Here is a 26,734-nt window from a genome sequence, read left to right as displayed (position 1 = left end):
TGGAGCTGGTGGTGTGGCCAGTGCTGGGGGCTGTGAGCCAGGGCAGAGCCCGTGCTCCTGCCGGTCGGTGCTGGGGAAGGCAGGGAGCAGGGCCAAGCTGGTGGAGCCCAGCCAGGCTCTGGGTAGTCCTGGCCATCCCATGGCCATGTGCCTGCTGTGGAGTAAATGGGATTTAAACTGGTCATCACCAGAGCAGCAAACAGCTGCCCCGTCCCACTGGTGCGCTGTTCCCTGGCTGTGTTTTCATCACGTCCTACTAATTACTGTGCTAATTTCTGTGGATCTAGCAGGCAAATTAATCTTTTCTCTGCTCCTTCCCCAGGGACCGCTGGATCTTTAGGATTGCGTTTGATTAGTATTTGGAGAGCCTGCTGCAGCTTGTCAGGCTGGCAGTCGCTCTGTGACACAGTCAGGATCTGTTCCCTGCCCTTGCTGGCCAGCACAGCCACCCAGAGGGGCACGATGGGCTCCCCGCCACGGCCCCACGCTGCTCCCTGCTCTGCGGGGCAGCTCCTGGTGCTCCCAAGTATCCCTTGGCTTCGGGGAAAGCCCCGCAGGGCAGCATGGAGGGGCATCTCCTCCTTCCCACCTTTCCTGCTAAAAACAAGCAAAACTGTGAGTGTGGGGGGAACAAAAACAGAGAGAAACCAGTGCTCATGGAGAGAAAAATGAGTATAAACGGCAGGAAGAGGAGTTATTTTTAAGTTGCTGACGGAATATGGAGTAGTTGGCTGTGCCTTTTGAAGGCCATTAAGATGGGATGCTGGTGCTATTAATTTATTGCCAGAGGTCTTCTAGCCCGAGCCGCACGCTGCACTAAATCAGCCTTGCAGACGTGAGGGTTTAAGTATCCAAACAGATCTGTAGCTTGCAGTGGGTGCAGGGAATGAGCTTCTGGCTGGGCCAGGGTGCAGATGTCTCCAACAGGCACCGGGACCGATGTATGCGAGTTTAAAAAGCGGGGAGGGGAGTTCAGCCCGAGGGTTTGGGAGGAAATGCTGCCTGGGATGGGGGCCGGGGTGTGCATCTCCCCAGGGTCCTCGGCATCCCACAGCCATGCTTGCCCCTCACCAGCCTTTCCCTTCTCTTTCAGAATAAGGTGCTGACGGTGGATGGAGTGAAGGTGAAGCTGCAGGTACGTCCCTGTGGCCCCAGTAACAGCTCCCTCACGTCCCCCCCCGTCCGTCCCCCCTCCTTGGGTGTTTTGGGGCTGGCCAAAGCCCCTTGGCAGAGAGGCACCCCAGAAGCAGGTTCCCCATCTCCATCCTTTGCCTTCGCCTCTCCCACCCCAGGACAGCCTTATGAGCTGTTTCAGCTGCTCTGTCCCCTCGGCAGGAGCCAGCTGGGAGCTGGTCGGATCATGGCAACCCCCGTCCCGGCCCCCCTGCCCCCTCACTGCTCGGTGACTGCAGCTGGAGTCGGTGAGCCCAGAGCAGCACCTGCGGGGTTTGCCCGGCGTTTCCAGGTGGCTTCTGCTTTGGGAGAGCCAGAGGATGGTGAGAGGGATGGAGATCCTCCGAAGGGATCCACATCCCTGGCTCAGCCTGCATCCAGCCTGCAGGACACACAGCAGGTTTTGTGTCCCCCCGCCCCCAGCCAGAGCGGCTCCAGCCCCCCCTGAGACCCAACTGTTTCTCTGACCCCTTTGCCCGGAGCTCAATAAAGACATTAGCGCTGATCTTCCTCTAAGAACCACCGTAGCACTCTGCAAATGTATTGCTGCATTAAAAACTGATAAATTAAATTAACGAGTCCCCACACATCCATCTGCTAGATGGATTTTTCGATTAAGGAACATGTCGGGAGCCCTTTGCCACGCACCATCGTCTCCCCGTGCTGAGGAGCAAGGAGGTGCTGCTTCAATATTTGTTCCACTTGTCATTTTTCCTATTACTCTCCCTAGAAGCAAAAGGCTGAAGAAGCTTCCTGGGGTTGCACCGTGCCATTGGGTTTGGTGCTGGTTTTGGTGCCGGGCGGTCCCTCTGCCTGCCCAGCGGCGGGTCGTGGCTTGACCCCTCTGCTCCCATCTGCCTTCCAGATCTGGGACACGGCCGGGCAGGAGCGCTTCCGCAGCGTCACCCATGCCTACTACCGCGATGCCCATGGTAAGCACGGCCACCCCGCTTCCCGGCTCTCAGGGCCCCGGGCCACCACTCCAGGCCAGGTGAGTCGGCAATCACTGGAGTGGTTTCCCCGTAGGGAGCAGCCGTCAAGGATGGAGGAGCCTCTGCATGTCAAGGTGCAAACACTGGGAGTTTAAGGCATTCCCTGTGGTAGATTTAAGCATGTTGCTTAAGATTTTACAGCAGGGACCTCAGCGGGGCTTTAAAACCACATCCCCAGGCATGACCTGCAGTGGGGGAGGGGCACAGAGCTGGTGCTGAGCCATGGGCTTGGTCGTGCTGCTGCCCAGCACTGGCACTGACGCTCCATCCCTCTCTCTGCAGCCCTGCTCCTCCTCTACGATGTCACCAACAAAGCGTCGTTCGACAACATCCAGGTACGGCAGCACGCCCCAGCGCCTGCCGCGTGTCCCTCGCCTGCAACGGGCTGGGTCGCAGTGGGTCAGCGCTGGGCAGGGGTACGTGCTGCAGGAGGCACATGTTGGGGGTCAGAGCCACAGTTGTTTCCAGAAGGGCTGTAGTTCATGCCGAGCACCTGTCTCACGGTGGGTCTGCCTACAAGGACACCAGAGGACAGGTGGAGAAGGTTTTCCCTTTCTTAGCAAAGAAAAGGGGTGACACATTCACTTCACCAGCAAATTAATGCTGCGTGTAATTAGCACCGGCTGGAGAGCTTGCTGTGGTAAATGAGCATGGGCAGCTTTACTGAGTGGCATGCTCCCTCATCTTCCTCTGCACCTTCGGGTCCCAACGGGTTGGGCTTGGGCACCACATTGCCCCTGCCCGCCGTAGTGCCAGGCGTGAGCAGGCGAGGGGGCCGCATCCTGCTGCATGCTCCTGGCCCCCAGCAGACCTGCCCTTCCTGCCGGCTTCTGCGGGGTTCCTTGTGCTGCCTGAGCCTGCCCCTTCCCACAGACTCAGCCCCCCCCAGCTGACCCTGAGCCCCCGCATGGGTGCTTCAGGGGTGCTGGGGAGCAGTGTCAGAGCAGAGGGCTGTTAAATCTGGGAGTGGGAGCAGAAAAAATGCTGCTCGTGGCCATGTTGCTGGGGGGGGGGGGGGGGGTGAGCAGGAGGACTGGCCTCGGAGTCCCCTCCTCGTGTGGCTGCTGGGGGCCACCCACGCCAGCACTGGCAGTGCCGTGAGGCCGGGGAGCAATTAGCCTTGAATGAATAGGACGTAATTGCTCATGTCCTGGACACAGAGTACACCCTGTGTGTCTGCAGCGAGCAGGCTGCGCGCCTGCAAAACCACCCTGTTCAATAGTGCAGGCGGTGCTGTGCGGCGTTAACACCCCTGAGCAGGGAGCCGTGATCTGCCACCCCCTGACTCCCTGGTCCTGGATGCCTGGAGCATCCTTCTGTCGGCAGCCCCGCGCCTGCCACTGCCCTGTGCCCACAGTCCTGCCACCCTGCTCCCGTGTCACTGGCACTGGGAATGGTTCCAGCAAGCTGGGACTGGCCAGTGGTGGCATTTTCCAGCCTGTGAGGAGCTGGTTGGCTCAAGGAGAGGCATCTGCTGCCGGGCGTAATGGAGAGCGAGTGCTGGTTGCTAACCAGGCTGCGGGTCTGCACTGAGGTGGTGATGCTGCAATGAGACTGATAATCACTTGGAGGTTTCACACTGCTGGGTAACGTGGCCCCACCTGCAGCATCAGCTCTCCCAGCCCCATGGGGACATGGGAGGGATGTCCGTGGGGCACACGCGGCCCCACAGGGAAGAATGAGCACCCAAGGCATTTGCAAGGTGCTGGAAAGAGGGATGGAGGGGGAGCAGTGCCAGGAGGGAGCCGAGAGGGTTTGTCAGAAGTGACTGAGTGTCCCTTGGACCAGCCCATCAATGGAGCCAAGTGGCCTGAGCCCAGCTGGGCTGCCATGGGGTCCCAGGGCTGCGTCCACATGTGGTGGGCTTCTGCGTGTCATCCGTGACAGGCTCTAATCCTGCATCATCCCTCACTTCCCTGGCTGGCAGGGTGCTGATGCAGGGTGCTGATGCTGGGTGCTGATGCAGGGTGCTGCTGCGCAAGGAGCGGTGGTGGAGTGGGGACCACCTGGCACTTGCCACAAGCCCTGTGTCGGCACTGGGAGCCGGGGCACGGGCTGCAGCAGCGCTGCCCACCCGGGAGGCAGCAAACGGCTGCTCGCACCGCGGGGTCAGGGATTACAGGGAATTAGGGCAGGTTTGATTAGATTAGGATGGATTAGAGGGCAGGGAAGTCACCCCATGGCTCAGGGAGGCAGGTTCAAGCCTGCCGGGATGAGCGTGCTCAGCACGAGGGCAGCATGTGCAGGACACGGGCATGGGGCACGTCCCAGAGCAAACCCTCAGCCTTATCCTCCAAAAGAAGGTACAGTTGGACTGTCTCACCTGAGGGGGAGTTTGGGTTGAAGTCCTACAAGCGGCTGTGGTCAGACAGAGTGGGCTGCAGAATGAAAGGCTGCATTATCCTTGAAAACGGGGACCTGGTCAGCAGGCACAGCGCTGGCTTTGCTTGGCAAAGTGGGTCCCCGGGGACTCAGTGGCACCCTGGGGTGCCCACTCGCCCACAGGGCTCTCTGGGAAAGGGTGTCCTCGGAGCCTGGTCGCTGGCTGGCTTCTCCTGCCGATCCGCAGGGGCAGCTCCTCTCCCCAGGGTGCTGCTGAATTGCGGGGGCTGTGGACCGGCTGCTCCCAGCCTGCAGCTCCCCACCCGCACAGCTGAGCTCTGAGCTGGGCCTTTCGTTCTGCCTCTGACCCCCAGCCCCCTCTTCCCTGTGTCCACGTAACGCCCTCCGGTAGTGCTTGGGGCGACAGCCTTTCCCAGTGAGGGTGCCCGGTACTGGGGCAGCTCCCCATCCTCCTCCTCCCTCCAGAGCTGCTGCCCACCCCCCTCTCTGGCTGTCTCTCTCCAGGCTTGGCTGACAGAGATCCATGAATACGCACAGCAAGACGTGGTCCTCATGCTACTGGGGAACAAGGTGAGCCTGGCTGCGTGGCTTTGCCAGAGCCTCCTCTTCCTCACCTGGTGGTCCTGTGATGGAGCCGGGCTGCAGCCACAGGCGGGGGAGGGTCTGAGGGGATGTAGGGGTCACCTACTGGTGACCTCTCAAATCATCCCAAATTGCTCTTTGTCGTTACTGTCGGCAGGTGGATTCAGCCCAGGACAGAGTGGTGAAAAGGGAAGATGGAGAAAAATTAGCCAAGGTACGTGAGGTATCCGTTGCTGCAATGGAGCTAGTTGTTGCATGCGCTGACCAGGGATGTGCGAGCACACCAGTGCATACTTGGTGATGTACACCAGTGAAATGGTTAACTGGCTTTAATGGCAGTTAAATGGTTTTGTCTGGCCCAAAATACCTCTTGGGAGTACTTTGCTTTTCTTCCCTTTTGCTGTCCCTCCTCTTCTGCTCTTCCTCCTCTAAGCTTCCACTAACGTTTGCTGCTTCTTTGTCTTCCAAAACTATTTACCAAGTTGTGTAAGAAGTGCCCGACCTGTGAACCTTCACTAGATTTTCCTGGCCCCCACGGCAGCGCTCCTCTCCCAGGGCAGGGTGTGAGCTCCTGTGGCCGGCACTGGTCTCCATCGGGCTTGGCGCGAGTTGGGAGCCCCTGGGAACACCCCAGCTGACATTTCTGACGCCGATGTGTCTTGTCCCACAGGAGTACGGAGTGCCCTTTATGGAGACCAGCGCAAAAAGTGGCCTCAATGTCGAATTAGCGTTCACAGCCATTGCAAAGTAAGTGACTGGTGTGGCAGCTGTGCTGGGCGCCTCGCCCGTGGTGGGGACAGCAGTCTTGGAGATAAAGGCTGGCACTGTCACCCACCTTTTTGTTCCTTGGTCTCCCACCTTCAGCTGGCAAGTCCTTGCCATCTCACAGGAGAAATCGCTCATCAGGGGAGCTTTAGCCAACCATCTAGACCAAGCTGGGTCCAGCCACGCTGGGGCAGGCAGCGTAGGGCAGAAGAGTAACACATTTCTCCCCTGCCCGCAGGGAACTGAAGCACAGGTCCATGAAGCTGCCCAACGAGCCCAAATTCAAGCTCCACGACTACGTGAAGAAGGAAGTGAGAGGCTCCGGCTGCTGCAGGTCCTAATGCGCTCGGTGCATTGTACAGAGACTCATGCCAAGTGTTTGTGCGCCGCGCTCCCTCCTCGTGGGCAATGTGTGCATGTCTGTCTGTCGTGTCTGTATCTGCCTAGAAGGTAAGCTGAGACATGGGGAATGAAGCAGCAGCAGAAAAAGCTCTCTGGGATGGGGTGGGCACTGGCTGTGCTGCAGCCACATGCCAGGCGCTGCTCCCTGAACCCCCATCGCATCCATCTGCACCGTGAGCCCTTTGGCTGTCCTCGCCGGTCGCTCCCACCTGGCTCATCCTGATGCAGGTGGGAGGTGGGCGTTTGGGAAGGGTCTGCTGGGGGCTGGGGTCTCACTGCTGCTCCCTCCGGCGCAGCGGCAGGTGGTAGACCCGGCTGTCTCCGCTTGTTCAGCAGCAGCCAGGAGCACGGTGGGGCATCTTTAACGTTAGTAAGAGTTACGGTGTGAGGTAGGGGAACAAACGCCTTCTCCCCACCAAACATCTGGGTAGGAAAAAGTCCTGAATTCCCTTTTTTCCCCCCGTGTACCTGGAAGGCAGCTGCTCAGAGCCCTGGCCTGGGGCACGCAGGGAAGGCTCGTTTTCAGGGTAACCGTTTTTGTAGTTGCTTACTTCTGTCTGTCCCACTTGCGCATGGTGTAAGACACCTCCTCGATGAAGGTTTCTCCTCTCCCCTGCAGAAGACAAGAGCTTAGCTGTCTGTCCGAGTGAGCTCCTGCTGACCTACCTGTTGTACAGAGATTTCCTGAATGTTTAACTGGTTGGCGAAGGCTTTGGTTCTGCCGTTCCTAGTACTTTAATTGAGAAGAAATCTAATGTATTGCAGCTTATTCTAAATACTTTCATGTAAGTGTGGTAGCGTTTTTAGACTGCAACAATGCTTTGATATCTCCAAAGTTCTCTTGGGACAGCTTTTAACTGAGGAAAGCTGGGGGAAGGCTGTAGGCATTGATTTTGCAGGTTTCAGACTCTCCTGCCAGCTCTCTTCAATGGACTGCTCACCTCTTTGGTCTGTGTCAGGCATTTGGTGCGCTTTTTTTTTTTTTTTAAAAAAAAAAAAAAAAAAAGCTGCACTCCTAAGTACAAATTTGAATTTGGTTGAAGTGTTTGGCCTTTGGCCATTTTCTTCTTTGAAAATTACACACACACCAGGTGCCCGCTGCACTGAACCTCCCCATGCCGCCCTAAATGGAACACTTTAAATAATGTAACCCATCCTTCATCCTTAAATAAAATAACACATTCTCCAGCACCCCAGCCAAGCACCAGCTCTCCCAGCAGTTGGTTCAGGTGGCCCTGCCCCTTGTTTTGCTCAGGGCATTAGCTCCAGCGCTGCATTCCTGACGTGGCCAAAGACCCTCTACTGCATGCAATTCAGAGCTCCTTGGTGAGCTACAGGGAAGTGAGCAGCTACTGCTTAAAGGGGGTCCAGCACAGTAACAGTACGAAAAAGGATCCTAAAATAAACCTACTGAGAATGGAGCATTTTTCCTAAATAGCGTTTTAGGGAGAGACAAAGTCTTTCAATTGTCTGATTGAAATTTTCACCTTGACCCACTCTAAAAGGTGGCAATGCCTGCTACAAGCACTCCTTTAAGTTTGCTTGCAAGTAGCAACAGAACACAGGGAAGGATCTGGAAGTTTTTCAGGCAGGCGCTGTCAAGAAGTGTGCAGGAATCTGTAAGACGGGCTGTTTCAAGCTGCTTTGGTGAGCTTGGCTGTGCTCCTGTGGCTGCTGCCCGACCAGCGTGTCCCTACATATAGCTGCTTATCTTACAGCCACCTCCATCCCCATCCTGGGCTGCGTAGCACGCACTGGCTGGCTGAGGTTAAGAAAAAAAAAGGGATTTTCCATGGTTCTGAGCTTCCTAGGTACTGGTGTGCTGGTATCCCAGCTGTGCCGGGAAGGGCTGACCGGGCAGAGGCAGGGAACAGCAGCCAGGCAGCTCCGGCACAGCTCCGTGCCCCGACTGCCTTTGGCTCCGCGTTTTCCCAGCCTGACCCCAGCAGCGCAGCAGCAGCCCCCGTCCCGAGGTGTCTGAGGTATCTGAGGTGTCCCGAGGTGCCATCGCTGCGCAGACACGCTGCCCCACAGGGACCCTCCCTAAAGGCAAAGATAAGCAGCAGTTTTCCCAGTGCTCCCATCAGGGCGCTGCCTTCCCTCCTCCTCGCAGGGCAGGAGAGCCTTGCGTCCTGCCGGTCTTGAAGAAAAAGCTGACAGCTCTCAACTTACTCCATCAGTGTGGGACTAAATGCAATTTAAAACCTAATTTAAATAAGGAAGATGTAAATGCTGCCCTCTGGAGTACTTTAAATATGCCTGTTGGGAGCTGGCTCTGCCGCAGCAGACATCACAGCTGCGTTCGTGGCATTAGACCCAAACTCCAAGGCAGGCTCGGCCCCATCCCTCCCAGTTCCAAGTCCCATCTGTAGGACTGGTCTCCCAGTGCCTGCACACTGACCTTGCCCCAAAGCTCCTCCTCGGACTGTTATTTGGCATCTTTTTACATGGGCGTTTACTGCCACCAAGCGATGAAGAATTAATTGTTCAGTGCATTCAAACAAGCCAGAGGATTTGGCGTTACATGCGACTTACCATTTTTGTTGGCTCTTGTTTACAGCTTTTCATTCCTGTTAATAAATTTTTTTAATAATCTTTGTGGCTACAGTGGTGTTTCGCCTGTCCAACCTGCACACCTGTGCTGTTTTAATGTTTCACGTCGCTCAGCTTATTCATGAACCCATCTAGAACCTTCCATTACCAGCATGGGTTCAGGTGCTCCAGTGCACGCAACAAGAATTACCTTAATCTGGCTACTGCTGTGAAAGATAGTTTAAAAATGTTTCTATAAATACATTAGCAACAAAAGGAAGACTTAAGTAGAAGCTCCATCCTTTATTGGATGGGGCGGGGGGACAGTGACAATGAGGAAAAGGCTGAGGTCCCTCATGCCTTCTCTGCCTCAGCCTCTTAATAGTAGGAGCCGTTGCTCTCTGGGTACCCAGCCGTGGGTGGGGGCTGGCTGGGCTTCAGGTAAAGCCCTTGGCATCGTTTCCCACAGGGCGCTCCTGGAGAAACTGGCTGCTTAGGGCTTGGGTGGGTGCATTGCTCACTGGATAAAAAACTTGGGAGAGCGGTGGCAAATGGAGTTCAACCCAGATGGCGACCAGTCACACGGTGTGTCCCCAGGGCTTAGTGCTGGGGTCCGTCCTGTTTGATGGCTTTAGCTTTATCGTCCTATGTGATGGCTTTATCGAGTCTGGACAAGGGGATCGAGCGAGCACACCCTCGAGCAAGCACACCCTCGGGAAGTTTACAGATGACACCAAGTCGGAGGGGGAGCGTTGATCTGCCGGAGGGCAGGAAGGCTCTGCAGAGGGCTCTGGGCAGGCTGGGCTGAGGGCAGCTGGGTGAGGGTCACCAGGGCTCGCTGCCGGGTCCTGCACACGGGTCACACCAGCCCCACGCAGCGCGACAGGCTGGGGGCAGCGCGGCTGGGGAGCTGCCTGGGGGGAAGGGCCTGGGGGGGCTGGCTGACGGCCGGCTGGGCATGGGCCGGCAGTGTGCCCAGGTGGCCAACAGCACCCTGGCTCGTGTCCCAAACGGTGTGGCCAGCAGGCCCAGGGCAGTGCCCGTCCCCCTGTGCTGGGCACTGGTGCGGCCGCAGCGGGGACCCCGGGTTCGGTGCTGGGCCCCCCGCTCCCAGACACCGCGGGGCTGGAGCGCCCCAGGGACGGGCACGGGGCTGGGGCACCAGCCCTGTGAGGAGCGGCGGGGGGAGCTGGGGTGTTCAGCCTGGAGAAAGGGGACTCAGGGGGCCTGACCGCTCCCTACAGCTGCCTGAGCGGGGGCTGTAGCAAGGGGGGAGTGGGGTCTCTTCTCCCAGATCACAAGGAACAGCCTCAGGTTGCACCAGGGGAGGTCTGGATTGGGTATTGGGGAAAACTTCTTCCCTGAAAGGGTTGTGCAGCCCTGGAACAGGCTGCCCAGGGGGTGAAGTCACCATCCCTGGTGGTAATAAACATGTTTAGATGTGGCACTTAGGGATATGATCTAGTGGTGGCCTTGGCAGGACTAGTTTAATATCTGGACCCAATCACGTATTTACCAACCAAAACAATTCTATGATTCTAAAGTGAGTGGAGCATGTTTTAAGGTGTCCTGGTTCCCCTAAAGTGAATAGTAACAGCAGACATGGTCTGCTGGCTGCCCAAATCCAAAGTTTAAAGTTGGTATGTGGTTTTACACACCACCCATGGTATTTGTGAACAACAGAAGCAAAAGCAAAACAAGTATTTTGAAAACTTTATTAGATGTATAAGCTGTAAAATTGGTATAATATAGAAGCCAAAGTGGAAATACAACAGCAAACAATTTAAAAATTACAAGCCTGAACTTGATTTGATGTTGGAGAAAGATCATTACTTGAGCAACTTGTTAGAATCCATGCTAGTGAGTATCAAAGATATGAACCGTCTACACAGTCTAGCACTGGAGTTGATTCTGTGAATGCTCTCAATTACCCATACTGCTGCAACACCACCTGCCATGGTGTTTACCTTAAGCTACCCCATGTGGCAGAGAAGTCGTCAATGACTTTTGATTTCTTGTACTTTAGCCAATTCTGTGACTGCTTCTTTGTGCTTTAAAACTCTCGACTCCCAAATTGTACAGCTTGAGAAACAGCAGCTTCCTCCTTTGACACAGCAACCCCAGACAAGCACGTTTTTTTAGCTGTAGTCGGAGCTGCAGCGTTTGCTCTGCTCCGAGGCCTGCAGCCTACACTGCGCTGGCACCGCAGCAATGCCAAGGCACCAAGTGGTTCCTCCAGCCCCAGTTTCACCCGCCCAAGGCCCCTCCGTGCCTTACCCCCGACTGCAGCTTCCTGACGCGGCCTACGGGCGCGGGGCTGGACACCCGGGCCAGCTCAGCACCACCTCCCGGCACAATACGCTAGGAACGAACGGGGCCGCGTCTTACCAGCCCAGAAGGCCGGGAGCAGCCGCACCCCCCGCCGCTCAGGCCACACCGCACAGGAAAACCGCCCGCCGCCGGGTCCTCCGTCGCTGTTCACCGTCCCCGCCTCACAGCCCCTCGGGCCGCCGCGATCCGGTTCCCGCCGAGCCCTGAAGAGAAAAGGCAGCGCGGTGAGAGCGGGCCGCGCCGCCCCGCCCGGCCCCGCCGCGCCTGCCTCGGGCCTCAGCCGTGGATCGTCAGCAGGGGCCGCGACCGCCCGCCGCCCTCAGACGAGGTGTCAGAAAGGTAGAAAGAGATCATCACCGGCCCGGCCCGCCGCCCCGCCGCAGGCACACCGCACTCACCTCCCACCTGGAAAGGCCGGGTGCTTGCCCCCGCTGCAGACTTTATAACTGCCCCCACGGCGCTATTGGCCACGCTGTCTGAGGAGACGCCAATGGCGAGCGGTTGGCGTGATCGCCTTCCCGCCCCTCCCAGCGCTCATTGGTCACCGCTCTTCCTCGCTCCAATGGCGCCGCGCGGCGCAGCGTGGCCCGAGGCGGTGGTCTGCTGCCGCCTGATTGGCCCCTGGAGAAGGCCGCGCCAAGCCAGTAGCAGCAGTGGTTGTAGCATCGAGTGACTGGAAAAGGTCCAATCAGCGCTGGGCCGCGGGGGCTGCTGGGGGTTGTAGTCCCAACGTCACGGAGGCGCGGCGAGGCGCGGGCGGGAGGCGGCCCGCCGGACTACAAGCCCCGAGGAGCGCGGGGCGCGGGGCTTCTGGCCCGGGCGGCAGCTGAGCCGCTAGACGAGCGGGGAGCAGGCCCGGGGTCGCGATGTGCCGGAGCCGGTTACCGGCGCTCCGGCCGCCGCCGCTGCTGCTAGGTACGGGCGGGCTTAGGCCGGGCTGGGGGGAGCCCCCGGCTGAGAGGTGGGGGGTCCCGGGCGGGCCCGGGGTGGAGGGAGCGCTGTGAGGGGAGGGCCGGGCTGGGCCATGGGGACGGTGAGGGCCGGGGGCGCTGGGCGGTGGGTTCCCGTGGTGGGGAGGTGCCTGCGGAGGCTCCCCCGGGCGCGGCGGGGCTGTTCGGGGCAGCTGCGGGGGCCGCCGCCCGCCTGGCAGCGCTGCCGCGTCTTCTGCCGCCTCGTCCCTTTCCCTGGTGCGGTGGGGTCGGTGGTTTGTAAACTCCGTGTAGGTGCCAGCGTGATTGCCCAGGTGCGCAGAGGAGCCCGTGTCTCCTCTCCGGTGGTGTTTGGCCCTCGGTGAGTCCTGGCCACGGCTTGCTCTCCTCACTTCGGCTGCCTCCCCTTTGCCGTTTGACATATCTCATCACGGGGGGTGCTTAGTTTTCTCTTTTTCTGCTCCATTACTTGCCTGACTTAGGGCACGTGTTGCTGATGATTCTCTCTTGATCTTCCAGTAACCTCATTTCCTTGTGCTTTGGTTTCACAATTATGCAATATAGGATATTCGGTGGTAGATCTCCATCATGCCCCAAGACAATTGCACATCTTGGAGTGGGCAATGAAACTGTGCTGTTGTTTTCTCATTTCAAACATGGTGTTTAAGTTCTGCCTTATTCTGCCACCAGCTTGCAGCTGCTGTTCCTCCAACAGACTTGCTGTCAAACATTTTTCGCCTGTTTGATCTCTAACTGTGATCTGATGATCCTGTTGTGTTGCATGAAAGCCAGAAGTGAGGACCTTCTTTCAGTTCAGTGTGCTTTTGAGCTCCGTTGGTATCAAAGACAATGGCTCAGACAGACTCTGCTGGGGGGCAGTAGCTGTGAGAAGAAAGCTGGTACGGTGGGGTTTGATACACACATAGCAAGCCAGGTCCAGGCTATTGTACCCGCCGGGGGTTAACTGTATTGTGCAGAACTGTGGTTCAACTTTGACAATGTTGCCAAACACTTTGTTTCGATCCCAGCACTTTAATTTTGCCTCCCTGTGCATTTTCCCCCCAGTGATGTATTCTTTCCAGTCTGTACTAAGCAGTTAGTGTTCCTGTTAAATAGCTGTTGCATTTTGGCCTCAAGCGTTTGTCTGTCAGTGACTCTTGCTTACAGCCACAATTACATTTGTTGGGTCTGTATGGAGAGGGCTGTGTGAGTGAAGGATGGTTCCAGAAAGCCCTTGCTGAGCGAAAGTGGTGTGAGAAAGTCAACCACTTCCATGACAGACTTTACAGGGCTCCCTGGGAGCCGTGCGAGGAGAGGAGGTAGTTCACAGAAAGTGTGTTGTGGTGAAGATAAACCCAGTGCACCACCAAAAATTGGGCTGCATAGTGTCCAAGTACTGTACAGACATCTACTAACCACAAGGCCAAAGAGTTGGCTGTCACCATTGACAAGGTGCGAGAGAACAGGCAGCGCTATCCTCATTGCGCACCTGAGGAGTGGAAGATCAAAGAGTTTTGGGATTTCCTAAGCATCATGCAGGGAGCTGCCTGCAGCCTGCTGGGTCCCCCTCCATGTCTTGGGGTCCCCCACCCTGGGCACTACTGCTTCAAGTAAGGTTGAGAAGGGACGGGGTAAATCTAGCCAGAAAGCCGCAGCTTTGCGGTTTGGTTGGCTGCACTGTGCAGCAGCAGATTGCTTGCAGGTGAAACTGCCCTGCAGAAAAGAATGTTTCATGATGAGGGAGGTTAAATTTTGGTGACAGTGGGAAACTTAAGCCAAACTGAAGTGACCAGAACATTCAGTCAGATAATGCAGGTACCTTCACTGGTAACATCCAAACGTGAGTTTTCCTGATGCTGATTGAACCCAAGGGGAAAAAAAACGCCAAATCCAAAGTTTTCAGGCAGTTTGCTTCCCAGACCCAAGGTATCACATGGTGATACCAGCCACACTGCAGTGTGAGTGTGGTGGGGCTGGGCCCACAACTGCCCATTCCTGTGGCAGCGCAGCCTTAGATGACCTTAAGCCACTCGTGATGCACCACAGGTAAGTTTGTGTCCCCTGGCTGAAACCTTTCTGCAGTCAGCCATTCCCTTCCTGGGGCTCCACGAACACAGCGCTGCTGCCGGAGCTGCAGAGTGCCGTGTGACGGTGCTGGTGCCTGCTCTGCCCTGCCGTGATCTGCCGCAGAAGTGGCCGTGCATTGGCGGGAGTTGGTCCTGAACAGTGCTGAGCATTTTGCAGCTTCAGTTGGTGTTCAGCAGTTAGTCACCTCATGGGCTGAGAGTTTGCCTGTTCCACAGGACCTTCCTAGTCCCTGCTAGCCATGACTGTGGCACTTTCTGAAGCATGATCATACCTGCCTCTCAGGTTGTCTCAGCCAAGCCCAGCTGTGCCAGGAGAAAGGCACTGAGAGAAAATGCTTCCTGGTGTCACTAACTCAATGCTTGGGTTACGTGGACAAAGCTGTCTGTCAGAACTCTTCTCTCCCGATTTTTATGCCCCTTGTCTTCCCTTCCTTGCCTGTACTCCTTTGCTGTGGGCATGATGAGGCACACGCTGGGTGTCCCCTTGCCCATGGGTTGGATCAGGGGATGTAGCAGCTGCCTGGGGCAAGGGAGGAGGTGGGCAGTTGCACAGAGGTATGTGTTGCCTTTCTTTTAAGCACAGCAACTCCCCCAGGAGTCCAGGGCAGCAGCACTCCAACTTACCCTTTTACAGACTGCTCCCACTCTGCCTTTAGCACGGCCTGAGTTCGGAGCTTTATCAGAGTTACCGTGCTGCTTTTAATGAGGTGTCCTGGGGACTGGAGTGGGGCAGTGCCTGCTCCTGGGAGAGCCTCTGCTGTGGGACCATGGTTTTCTGCTGTGTGGGGTGGGTGTCCTGGCGGTAGAAACCCCCCACCATCAGTGCCTGTCTTTCAGGTGAGCCCTGCTCACCAGCTCCGCCTTTTTGTGGGGATTCTTAGTCGAGGGGGTTTCCCTGGCTTGTCTGTACAAGGAAAGACTGTGCTGCTGATTGTTAGGCTGCTTCATATTCAAGTGTTACGAATAGTTTGGGTACTGTCTAAAGAGGGTGAGAAACTCAAACTCCCTTTAAAGTGAGCGATGGACCGACCTGTCCCTGGAGATTTTTCTGATCAGAGGAATAAATCTGTGTGTGCTAAGAGAGTGGTGTTTTTTTCTGTGCTAGACTTCAGTCTGGGAGCAGCCAGGGCAAAGCTGCGAGGCAGCACGGAGATTGGCCGAGCTGTGGGATTTTCCAGCTGAATTTACATATCGCCCACTGCTCTGCATGCCTTTCTGTTTACATCACTTAAGAGCGATACACACATACACGCACACAGATAGTGGAAGAGACATTTTGACCGAGGAAAAGCCTGCCTGCAGCTTAGGAACTTGGTCACGGTGGCGTCTTGCCGGGCTTTGCCAGCTTGGACAGCCAGTGGTGAGTTTCCTTCAAGGTAGAGTGTTTGCCCTGGGTGCTTGATGTCAGGGCCATGTCAGCAGTGTTCCCTGGGGTCTGCGGTGCTTTAGGAGTCACAGACAGCAGTGAGGAGCTGTTTTCATCCCTGTGTCTAGATCTTCGTGAAGAAGCAGGAGGTATCTGAAATCTGACTCCAGAAGTGGTTACCTGTCACCTGTCCAGCGAGCTGGAGTGGTATTATGCTGATTTTGTGATCCTTCAAAGTGACCTTTGGAAGGAAGTGTAACGATGCCTAGTTGTGCAGTAACCCAGCAAGTGTTTTCTGAGGTTGTTTCTGGTCATTTCAGAGATGGGAAATCCTCAATATTCTTTAAGCAAAGTTGTGAGCAAAGAAGTCAAGTTTGTGAGAAGAGTTTGGTACCTCTCACTGCCTCTCCCGTGCATCCTAAGCCATCGTGGCTAAAGTACAGTTGCTGATGGTACGCTGGGCGAGTGGTTTAAACCAGCTTTCCTAGCATGGCGTTAGGTGGTTATGGGATGCTTAACAGTGCTTCTGTCTGAGAGTTGTCAGTACATTTACCGCAGTGGAAGTGTCCACATCCACTAATTTCTTTCAGAATCAAGGATTCAATGCTTGTTTATCGAAGGGCAGGACATCACTAGTTTGATGGTATTTTGCCCAGCTCGCACGCTACCCAGGAAGCACTACGATTTTCTCCCTTTCCCAATTGCTGGTTAACTCTCCCTAACAGGACATAGCTGTCTTATGTTGTACTATCCTGCTTGTTCTCAGTGGCAAAGTCTAAGGAAACTGTGCAAAAAAAAGGTTACTGGATATATATGTTTTGGGTTGGGGGTTTTTTGTGAAGGAGCTGATGCATTTCAGATGGGTATTTAAAGTGGTCTGATTGCACCCAGAGGGCAAGCAAGAGTGTGTTATGAAGTTTCAAAGCCTTGGAGGATGTTGGGGTGAACAGGGGGTGGAAGTGATACTTTGTGCATTTTGAGTAATGACAGTAATGAGCTCAGCTGTCTTATGACTTTAATCTGGAAGAATCCCATAATGTGATAGGAGTGGTTAAACCCTTCCAGGGAAGGCAGCCACCTGTAAGGCAAAGCAGTGTGAAGAGCCCTCAGTGACTGCACAGCAATTGAGGAATGAAGGATAGCAGAAACTTGATTACCTTGGGTGTAGCACGGTGGTTTCTGGAAAGGAGAATGCAGCAGGTGAGACAAGCGTTCTCTGGCTTCCTTGGAGGACATTGGGTGCAGTGTCTGCTAAGATCTCTGTACATTTATTGGTGTTTAACTCCTTTCCCAGGCCAGATAAGAATAAGCTTTTGAACTTTGGTGGAATACTGGCCAAGGTTGGTCTAGGATGGCTGAGAATGGGTTAGTTTCTGTTATTCGTGGGCAAGTCTGTCCATCACAGCCTTGAGAAGCTGAATCACTCCATCGCCTAGGCTTTGCTGTTGACCTGGCATGTCTTAGATTATTATTATTTTTTCAAATGAGTTGCAAGCCCATCTATCTACCAGACCCCTGCAGGCTGGTTTGCAGCAGGGAAGCCAGCAGCAGAGCCTCAGCTGGCCCACAGGACCCTGTGGGGTCTTGGCAGCAGCTTGTTCTCTCTGTCAAGCAAGGCTGAGGAACACCAGTTAGCACCAGTTCTGATGTGATTTGTGTAGGTGATATTCTTAGCTTTTGAAGCTTGACATCTTATATCATGATCTGCCTTGCACAGAGGAGATGGACGTTCCTCCTCAAGAAACAGCAGCAGGACTGCGATTTTGTCTTGGAGCAGTAGGTTATTTGAGGGCTTGGTTGTGGTTTTTTTTCTTAAACAAATCCACAATTTAATAATGTGAAGGTCCCTGAATGGGTCTGTTCTTTGAGTGAGGATGTGAGAAAGATCACAAGCTGTGAAAGGAACAGCATGCAGCACTGTAATGGTAGGGCTGACTTTTAAAGCACCTTTTGATTAAAGTCCTTGTGTGGAAGAGCTCTGAGTGTGCCTGGTTCTGCCAGCCTGGCCACCCTAACAGCGGCCACATAGGTCCTGAGCCAAGACAAGCCAATCTCGGTTGCAGGGGTTGGGTGCTACTGAACCCTGGTCTGTGGCCTTATGCATAAGAAAAATGGTGTAGTAGGTGAATGCCTCCGGGTTTCCTAAAATGGGAGTAAAGCTTCAAGTGTAGCTTTTGTGTCATGGAAACAGCATTGAACATTGGCCTCTGTTCTAACTTGTAACTTGATTTTAGATTTTTGGGAAAAGTGAGATGCTTTGTTCCACCAGAGCAATCACTTTTGATCCAGGTACAGGCACATTTCAAGGTTACTGCTTCAGGTTTTAACGTGAAGTATTGCAAAAAGTTTTTCTATCTCAAGAACTCATTACCCTTTAGGAAAAGCACCTAATATAAAATGATTTCCCCTTTCTGAACTGCGTTTGCACAAAGGAATGACAGTGTTCAAACAGCTGTTGAATGTGCTCTCTCGTCTCTGCAGTCAATTCAAGCGCTGGTGAAAGAAGCAGCAATTAAAAATATCACTTTTATTTTTATTGATGACAGCTCAGTACAATTATGGTCTCACTTCAAGTAGCTCAGAAAAGTCTCTAGGACTTTTAAGAGCAATGCAAAAACATGTCAACAGTAAAAAGACTTTTTGTGCCACAGAACCAAAGACGCACCAGATAGAAGTGCCATGCTCTGTCACTAGGGTTGAACTTCTGTTCACGTTTTGTGCTCTTCTAGCACTGACTGCACCGCTCGATGTAGAAGCCTGGCCATAGAGAGGTCATCCTAAGGGTGTAAGAAATGCCCTCCTGGGTGGTAGCATTGTTCTGCCTACCCCCGTTCTGTCTTCAGCAGTTGCAAAAATAGATGTTATTAACGGAGGGCACATGAACCTGACTGCTTTCTACCATCCACTTGCCTCATATTTTCCTACCACCCACAGTAGTTGGATCAGGGACCTCATCCCATTGATTATTGCATTTATAATTCCCTGAAGTTTCTCTAACTGCTGTGGTCTTCTTCCAAAGCAAAGACCAGATCTGCTACAGCACTCGGGAGACAAGTGTATCAAGGCTTTATGTAGCACCCAAATGACATCCTCATGGTTGTTCTCCACAGCTTTTGTGATGCTGCTCAGCATTTTGTTGGCCTCTCTGTCTGCTGCTGTCCTCTGGGCTGAGAATTGCAGCTAACTCTGCAGAGACTGCAGCGTCTCTTTCCGGAGTTGTAGCTGCCAGGTCAGAGCATCGCATCGCATCGGCCTGCTTTTGTTGTTTTTCCCTAGGTGCGTTGCTTGACATTTATCTCCATAAAAGCTCATCTTCAACCTTTTTGTCTCAGTTTTGTGTTTCTATCCATCAGCATGATAATTTGACTGCTCAAAAGAGCCTAGTGTCATCTGAAAACCTGGCAATTTCACTGCTCGCTCTTTGTTCAACATCTTCGCCTGTGACCTTGAAAAAGCTTATTCAGCAATAGTTCTTGGGTGAACCCTTGTGTGATCTTCTCTAACCTGAGGAGTGACCATTGATCTCCACCCTCTGCTTCCTGTCTGGTGACCGCCCTGAGAGAGATCTATCTCCGCAATCTGCTGCAGCTCACGCATTCTTACGGCCTGTGTTCTACAAGTCAGACTAGATGCTGACAGTCCTCGTCACCATGTTCTTTGAGCCCTGTTAATGCAGTTCGCCAGCATTTAGGAGTGCTATTTCTACCAGAGCCGCTGACCAGGAAAGCCAGCATGACTTTCCCATGGTTGTCTCTGTAGAAGAGTTGGCGTTTGAGCTCGTGAATTGTCTCGTTTGTGCTTTGGTCTGAGGCAGTTCCCTTGCAGGTTGCCTTGGGCCACTGAGAATCAGTTCACAGAAAGTGTGGGCAGCACCTTGGTACTGCCGAAGGACAAGGTGGAGAGAGCTTGTTGCCCAAACTGGGCTGGATTTACTAGCCCTGTTACCTCTCCCAGAAAAGCCCTGGATGAGAGCTGGCGAAGGAGCCAAGGAAGAGGGTGTACTCCACAACCCCCCTCCCCGCTCTCTGCTCCCGCTTGCCTTGCCCTTGTCCCGTTGAGCTGGGCTGTGTGAGCAGCACGGTGCATTTTAGCTTTTGTAAGAGTATTTCCCCAGTGATGTGCCAATACTCTCAAGGATGCGTAACCCCTCTTGTTCTGGCTGCAATGTTGTAAGAGGAACAGAAGCTTGTGTGTGATGCCATAAATACCCAAGCTGTGAAATAAGGAAGTTCATGTCACCCACAGGCTGTTCCCAGCCGGAGCAGGATAACCCCATGCCTGCCTTTCTCATGAGGCCAGCTGCAGGCATTGACCTCGCTCTCCAGCAAACGCTCCTGCTGTGTAGGATTTTGCCAGCCCAGCATAACCTTAGAGACAGCCTCAATGAACTGGGGGGGGACAGAGAATAACAAAGCAGATGTAGGACATGTCACTGAGCTTTATGGGTTGTTGATTGCATAAGGTTGCATAAACACTTGCAGGTTTATTGGCTAAGAGACACTGTGCAGCGTGGGGCATCGCATCTGCCAGCCGCTCCCCGGCGATGCCACGGTTCACCTGTGGGATCCAGTGCCGTGCCAGTGTCTCACATCAGAGAGCAGCTGGAGCACAAGCCGCAGCAGTGCCATTGTGCCCGCAATGGTGTGGCTCCCACATTAGGAACTGGCTCCTAATCAGGACCAGGCAGGCTATGTGATGTTTGAAGGGTGGGATCCTCTGCTATCCCTTCTCCTCAAGCCATGTCCCCCTCAAAGCGTTGCCCTTGATCTTGAGGTTGGTTATAAGGATCTTTTGTTGAATATTGGGGCTAGCTAGGGGTGTGTGTGCACTTTGGAAGCTGAGAGGAGAGGAGACCCTTGAGGTACCGACACGGGTCCTACCGGGCCCCTCATGTGGGCAAACTCTTCAGCACAGCCAGAAGATTAGCTGGGCCACTGGTCCCGGGGGTGATTCCCTCTTTGCTTTGAGGTGCAGCAATGGGGTTGGCAGCAGCATGAAATAGCAGAAAACCGCCCCATTGCTGGTCCTGTTGGCCTCTGCAGTGGGGAGAAAGAGCACTGTTTTCCTCAGCTGTCATTGCAACTGCTGGTGGCTGGGTTTTTCCTTACCTGGATTACTAAAGTAGGAATCTTTAGGCTTTTCTTCTTGCTGAGCCTCAAAACCCTGAGTTGATGCCTATGGTGTGCAAATGCGGAAACCTAGCCCTTCCCTCCCTTGCATCTGGTTACTATCAGCCATGTGATTTAGTGAGTAGCAGGTCCCCACAGCTTCCTCTTTCCAGAGTAGATTTCCCGCACCACCACCCCCCCATTTTTTTTTTTTACTGTCAAAAACACTAAAGTTGCATGTTAATTAAAAAAAAAAATAATTCCAGGCAAGGACAGTCTGGACCACAGGCTGTGTTCCTGAGCTGTCTTCCAGATGCATGGATCTGCGCACGCCTCTCAGGTTTAGGAGGCAGCCCTGTGCTGTTGTGCTGCTGGGACACACAAGTTCTTAAACCAATTCTTGTCTTTTCAGAGCAAACGGAGCCTGCTTTCTCGCTGCAGGTGTCAGGGTGCCTCTGCAGCCCATTTTGCTGTAAATCATAACTGGAACGTGTAGAGTCCTGAGCCTGAAAACTGGGAGAATGTTTCCAGCGAGAGGGTTTCTGACCTCCTGCCCTTCGGAGCTGCTGAAGGTGCTCAGGGGGTCTCTGGAGCCTCTTTGTATTTGGTCCTCTGAGAAGGACTTGGCAGCTCAAAGGATTCTGTGATTGCCAGTAAATCTTAGTTTTCCTTCTAGGTCACAGACCGCGTGTTGTTTTGTAACACAAAATATTGGATACTTTCATTGTCTTATAGCCTGTACCCCCTCAGGACACAGTTCTGCTGGGTCCCTGCAGGCTGAGCAGCCCTGCCTGCAGTCAGGGCAGGGGAAGGAGCTGCCCGTGGATGGTGCAGGGTGCCCCAGGGAGGGACACCATCCACCCAGGAGGGATGCTTGTCCCCCAGGCCTGGGAGCACAGGACGGCGTAGCTGGCGGGGTTCAGATGCCAAGCCAGGCTTCAGAGATCTGGTGGAGATTTTTGCAGGTGCTGTAAGAAGCTGGTATTAATGTTGACAACACCAGCTCTTTTCTGCCTTCTTTTAACTTCTTTGATATCAGTTAGAAAAAGCCTTTCTCAGTACCTCTTAGAAGAATGAGATGTGAAGGAGCTGTCAGACAGTGCTCTAGAGAGGTGTCTGCTCTGTTGAAATGCTTCCTATGTATGGTGGTTGCAGAGATTTGGGCTGAAATTGGATATTCATGTGCCAGCTGGTGTTCTGCAGCCTGGCAGGTATTCTACTCAACATTTTTCCCATTGCTCACATTCCTCTGCTTTCTGTTCAGAGAAGACATGAACCGAGCTCCCTGCTGCTGCTCACAGGTACGGTGCTCAGCCAAGCTGCAGAGCACAGGACATACTTATAAACAATGAGTGGAAAATCCCTGTATTCCAGCCCATGTTCCCTGCCTGGCTTTGGATTTATCCAAGATCTGTTGAAATTGGAAGGCATTTTGCACCCGTTTCAGTGGGGCTTTGGGACAGGGGGAACCTGGAGATGTGTCTCCTTGTAAGCAGTTCTGTGGCCTGCTGGGTTACCCCAAGAGCGGCAGACACCTACTAGCCTGCACAGAAGTTTCAAAGGCAGTTATTTAAAGGGTCATGCTCATCCCTGGCTGACAGGCTCTAACTCACTGATTGCAGTAGCTCAAGTGCCTGTATGTCACTGTTGTTGCACGTCTGGTCCTACATTTAATGATATTACAAAACTGCTCAAACTGTTAGTTGTCCTCATTCTTGCTTTTTCCTGTCTCGTTGCTCCACAGTGAGTGCTTTCCCATTGCTTTTTTGACTCTCCATCTGTTATGTTTGAGGGCAATACATACCCTGAAAATGAGAAGGCGATGAAGCTTCTGCCTGAGTCTCTAGACAGCCCACAGTCCCCCATAAGGATGGGCTTTCTCTCTTTCCATCTGGGACTGATTGTTTGCCTTAAAACTCAGTAGGAATATTTGATACGCGAGGTTCCCTTAGTGCTGTCATGGCTGGTGAGGTGGGAGCATATCCCTGCTCTTGTCTTGTGAGTAAAGCAGGATAGCGGGTGTTTGGGTAGATGCTGCTGAGGTTCTTTGAAGAAGGGATCATTAATTCATAACCCTGAAAAGTGAGTCACTCTATTTCCACCCTAACATGGGAGGAGGAGGGTGCGGAATCCCTTCTCTAGAGGAGAGATTGGTGAGCTTATCTGTATTGTTAGACATAGGGAACCTATAGAGGAGGGGAACTTTAGAGGTACATGCATGTTATTAGACGTGAGATCATGCAAACTCAAGACATGAAATCCCAGGAAATATGGCAGTTTCTGCCATCGGTCATGGCAGTACTTGCTTTACATTATGTATGAGCATGGCATCATCTGAAGGCCCCAGCTGAGGTGGAGACCTTTTTGTGCTAGGCGCTGCACGGGCATCCAGAGATGCTTTCATCTTCAGGCTTTGTAGCCCGGATATGGTGTGCAGAGGGGGTGAACTAAAGAGACTTGTGCAGGGAGGAAGCAGAGAGCTCCAGTGGCTCGCCCAAGGTTGCAAGAGGGTGAGAGGCTGAATGGGGTTCAGATCTCACAGGGCCACACCCAGTGTGGTACCCAAAAGCTTTGTCTGCCCTCCTCCCCACCACCCATCCTCCCTGTGCCTTCTGCTCTCAGTGCTCTAAGAGCCACTGAAAGGAATAAAATGGTCCTGGTGGCCAGTGCCAAACTTTGCGCTTGCTGGAACCCAGCTTTAAACTCGGCAGGTCTCCACGATGCAGCAGCACAACACTGCTTCACTCCTGCTGTTCTTGAGGCAACTCCAGCAACTCTGCTTAGCATCTCCTGAGGGATCTGGCATTTGCAAACAGCCAGGACAGTGCTTTCAAATGTGTGGAAAACATTCTCCAGATCCCTGTTTTTAAGATGGGCTTGGGTTTAATTTGGGAGTTTCTGTTTGTTTGGGTTTTTGTTGGGGTTTTGGGTTTTTTCTGTTTTAGACTGTAGCTTTGTCTTGAGAGTTTATACCTGAGCAGCGATTCCCTGGAGCGTGCTGCTGCTGTAATCTGTCTGCCTGACAATTGTCCGATAAAAAAACTGCAGCGAGCAGCTAGAAGTGCTGTGTCAGGTGGGGCTGAGCTGTCGGCCGTTAGCAGAGCAGCGGCCGAGGACAGCTTGAGCATCGCCTCTGCAGTGTTTAAAGTGTGAGGGTAGGACGCAACCGGCCCTGTGTGCAAGCAGCCTTGTGCTGGGGCTCACGGGGGAGGTGGGTATGCTCTTGGGCTGGGACTAAGGAGGCCCTGGGCAGGTCCCAGGTCACAGCTACATTGTGTGATCATGTTTTCCTCTGAGCCTCAGTTTCCCTTTCTATAAAGTGGAGGAATCGCAGTGGTCTCCTTTATAAAGAACTTGGAGATTTAGGACTTGTCACCCTCAGATAAGAGAGAACCGATTGCTAGAAACACCAAAGACATTTCACCTCCCCCAAAGTTGGAAATGTGAGCAGCGGGAGTGCAAAAGCCTGGCTGGAGCGGTGCTGTCTCGGCAGGGACTGGGAGCTCTGCACTGGCTGATTGCAGGCATCTGCGGGGCTTTTCTGAGGTGCCCTTCACTGGTGGTTGGCTCTTGTCCTGCAAAAAAGGATTTGGGTTGTGTCTTAGTAAACCGTTTTTGGCCTGTCTCTTCTGACTGCAGATGTCCTGTCTGTTTAGCCCTTGGACTCTGCTGCTGGCAGTGAGAGTACCAAGACGTAACTTGGACGGAAAGAGGTCTCTTAATCATGATCCTTCCTGAGTAGCTTATTCCTGGAGTGCAGGGTTCCCATCTCCTTGGGAGGGCTGGGACAGACCTTTCAGCTGCAAGGATGAAGGGACAGCTTGGGAGGAGAGCTCAGTGCCCTGCTGAACCCTTGTCTTCCCTGACGGAAACTTCTGCTGAAGCCAGAAGCATCTCCATGTGGTGGCAGAGAGGGTGTGCAGCTCCTTCCTATGGGTGCCTTGGCGCCGGAGGAGACTCTTTGAGAGCATCTTGTCAATTCACTGGGACAACAGTGTAATTTTGTACCCCGGAGCCAGCATCAGGTTTCAACAGAGGTTAAAGAACACAAACTCCATGTGTTTCTGAAGATTACTATTGTGTAATACTTGACTTTGCAAACTTGAACTTTGTAAAAAACTGTGTAAACAATGGAGGAAGAGAAATGAGCCCATCTGCTGACTTCTGGGGGAGAGGGTTTCTCTTTCTGGGTGATGATCCAGACTTTGCTGTTGTTTCTGAGCAGAAACTGGGAGTGAGATCCAGATTCAAAAACATCTTACTTGAAGTAAGGTTTCTTTTCATGGTTTCCTTGTCCTCATAGTTCAGGCTGTGCTGGAAAGAACTCCTTTAATGCAAATACAACTAAATCAAATGTGGCGCTTTTGCTTTGTGCTAAGACCTAGCCCTTGCTTTTGTGTTTGGCAGTACAGCCCAGGGTTTTTGAATTAAATAGCAAAACTCCCACCGAATTCATTGTAAGAACAGGACAAGGCTTGTGCTCATCATGCTTTTGAATATGAGGCAGCCTTAAGTTGTGGGGTGCAGGGAAGTTTAGACTTTGCTTTCCTTGGCTGGAAGTGCCAGGAAGCACTGCACAGCCTGCCCAGAACAGGGGCTCCCTCGGAGGGATCCCTTTCTGCCACCCTTGCTGATGGTGAGGGGCTGCTGAGCTTCCAGGGCACCTCGTCTTTCATCTGGCAGTGGGTAGTCCTGGGGGGAGGAAGGCAGTCACAACCCTTCGTGCTAAAGCACAGCCCCAGGTGACTGAATGGGATGTTTCTATCGTGTGCTGAGAAGGTGGCCTGAGCTGCAAAGTCGTGAGTGAACAAGCTCCCTGCTGGGCTGTGGAGTCCAGGCCAGCTCAGCTTGAGCTTCACAGTTAATGGGATAAGGGTTTTACTGGTATAGCTTTACACCCAGAGTCCTCTTCTGCCCTCTGTGCACTCAGCTCCCTGGCAGGCTGAAAGATCACTCTTGTGTCTGTGGCCTCAGCTGAAATCCCTCTGCCTGCCATGACGCGGTCCGCTCTGGGTTCCTCCTTGCTGTGTCGCGTGGAAGGGGTTCCCTTTCAGCGCCTGGCTTCCTAATCACTGCTCTGCAAAGTGTTTTGGGAAGCGACAGGCAACCTGCTTTCTGAACTACACTTGAACTGGGGACAGAGAGAGGACAGACACGGAGCCTGTGCAGGGTTCTTTTCCGCTGAGACTGTCAGTCACAACTGGCACATACTCTCATTTTGAAAAGACTGATGCGTACGTGGCTGGTGGGATGGTATCCTTGAGAAGTCTCATTTGCTGTTAAAACAGTCGTATACTTGTAAAAGCAGCTAATGATTATGGGTATTCCAGTCTTCAGGCAATTAAGGAGTTATTTTAAAAGAGAATTGTATTTTTATAAATGCTGAACACTCATCCAGGAATGATTTGATGGAACCGGACTTTGTCCTTGCCACTTGCTTCTGAAAATCCAGGTTTATGTGAGTCTGGGTAAATACTTGGACATAATGCTACACGAGAGTGTTCTCTGAGCCCCGGAAAATACGTACACAGAACCTGACTCTCTGCCTGTCTTCTTCCACAGAGCAAACTTCCCATGACTAACAAATGCTGGCCTAGATTATGAGCTCAAACAAGAACGCTCGCTACAATCGTTTCTCCAGTGGCACAACAAACATCACTACTTCCGAAAACACTAACGGGGTAAGGATCAATGTTGTTGGCAGAGCACAGGGGCTAGGGCTGCTTCTTCTGTTCTCATCCTTTCTTTTGGGGAAATGGAGATGCCTGCTGAAAATGTTATTTTCTGCTATTGAAAATTAAAATATTCACAGATAAAAGCTGGAAATATGTACGTACATTTTTTCACCACTTCAGGAAAGGTAGCAAGCCTTTGGGCTGTGCTGCAGTGATACGCGCTGACCTTCATTTTGTCAATATTTCAGACAAGAATGGAAACAACTTTTGGGCCAGCCTACTCTGCTGTGACTACCATCACAAAGGGTGAGTGTATTTCATGCACAGAGCTTCTCCCCAAAGCACTGTGTGTGATTCCTACCAGTTTTTTGTTATTGTTGCTGCTCTTTTACAAATCATAAGGCTTTTGGGAGAATCATTGTGTTCATTATAGACAGGTGCCGAGGTGT

The 26,734-nt window shown here is 53.2% G+C and overlaps 2 protein-coding genes, 1 long non-coding RNA gene and 1 other non-coding gene across 7 annotated transcripts in view; 2 read left to right on the top strand and 2 right to left on the bottom strand.

Moving 5' to 3' along the window:
* The window catches only part of RAB26 (RAB26, member RAS oncogene family), a 32,832-nt gene extending 23,980 nt beyond the window's left edge, over nucleotides 1–8,852 (top strand). The window contains exons 3-9 of the mRNA XM_055710082.1: nucleotides 1,094–1,135; nucleotides 2,039–2,105; nucleotides 2,448–2,500; nucleotides 5,013–5,078; nucleotides 5,248–5,304; nucleotides 5,761–5,837; nucleotides 6,094–8,852. Coding sequence (XP_055566057.1) covers nucleotides 1,094–1,135; nucleotides 2,039–2,105; nucleotides 2,448–2,500; nucleotides 5,013–5,078; nucleotides 5,248–5,304; nucleotides 5,761–5,837; nucleotides 6,094–6,196 — 465 coding nt within the window. The 3' untranslated portion in view covers nucleotides 6,197–8,852. The remainder of the gene's footprint in view (nucleotides 1–1,093; nucleotides 1,136–2,038; nucleotides 2,106–2,447; nucleotides 2,501–5,012; nucleotides 5,079–5,247; nucleotides 5,305–5,760; nucleotides 5,838–6,093) is intronic.
* Nucleotides 8,853–10,490: 1,638 nt separating this feature from the next.
* LOC114017240 (uncharacterized) lies at nucleotides 10,491–11,727 on the bottom strand. Its single transcript, XR_008731948.1, has 2 exons — nucleotides 11,519–11,727; nucleotides 10,491–11,323 (listed from the first exon to the last, which is right to left on the bottom strand). It is a non-coding gene; the product is annotated as an uncharacterized LOC114017240 (long non-coding RNA).
* Nucleotides 11,392–11,482, bottom strand: LOC129736101 (small nucleolar RNA SNORD60). The gene has a single exon (XR_008732272.1). It is a non-coding gene; the product is annotated as a small nucleolar RNA SNORD60 (small nucleolar RNA).
* Nucleotides 11,728–11,861: 134 nt separating the features above from the next.
* Nucleotides 11,862–26,734, top strand: part of TRAF7 (TNF receptor associated factor 7) — a 35,954-nt gene continuing 21,081 nt past the window's right edge. The window contains exons 1-3 of one of the 4 annotated variants that reach the window (XM_055708816.1): nucleotides 11,862–12,035; nucleotides 26,173–26,291; nucleotides 26,534–26,591. In XM_055708816.1, coding sequence (XP_055564791.1) covers nucleotides 26,211–26,291; nucleotides 26,534–26,591 — 139 coding nt within the window. In that variant the 5' untranslated portion in view covers nucleotides 11,862–12,035; nucleotides 26,173–26,210. Of the gene's footprint in view, nucleotides 12,036–15,373; nucleotides 15,497–26,169; nucleotides 26,292–26,533; nucleotides 26,592–26,734 lie in introns of those variants that run through there. The other 3 variants (XM_014284032.3, XM_055708817.1, XM_027812455.2) reach the window with 3 other exon arrangements.

Source organism: Falco cherrug, chromosome 4, assembly GCF_023634085.1.
Source record: "Falco cherrug isolate bFalChe1 chromosome 4, bFalChe1.pri, whole genome shotgun sequence".
In the NCBI taxonomy this organism is placed as follows: domain Eukaryota; kingdom Metazoa; phylum Chordata; class Aves; order Falconiformes; family Falconidae; genus Falco; species Falco cherrug.
This window is presented reverse-complemented; position numbering and strand designations above follow the sequence as displayed.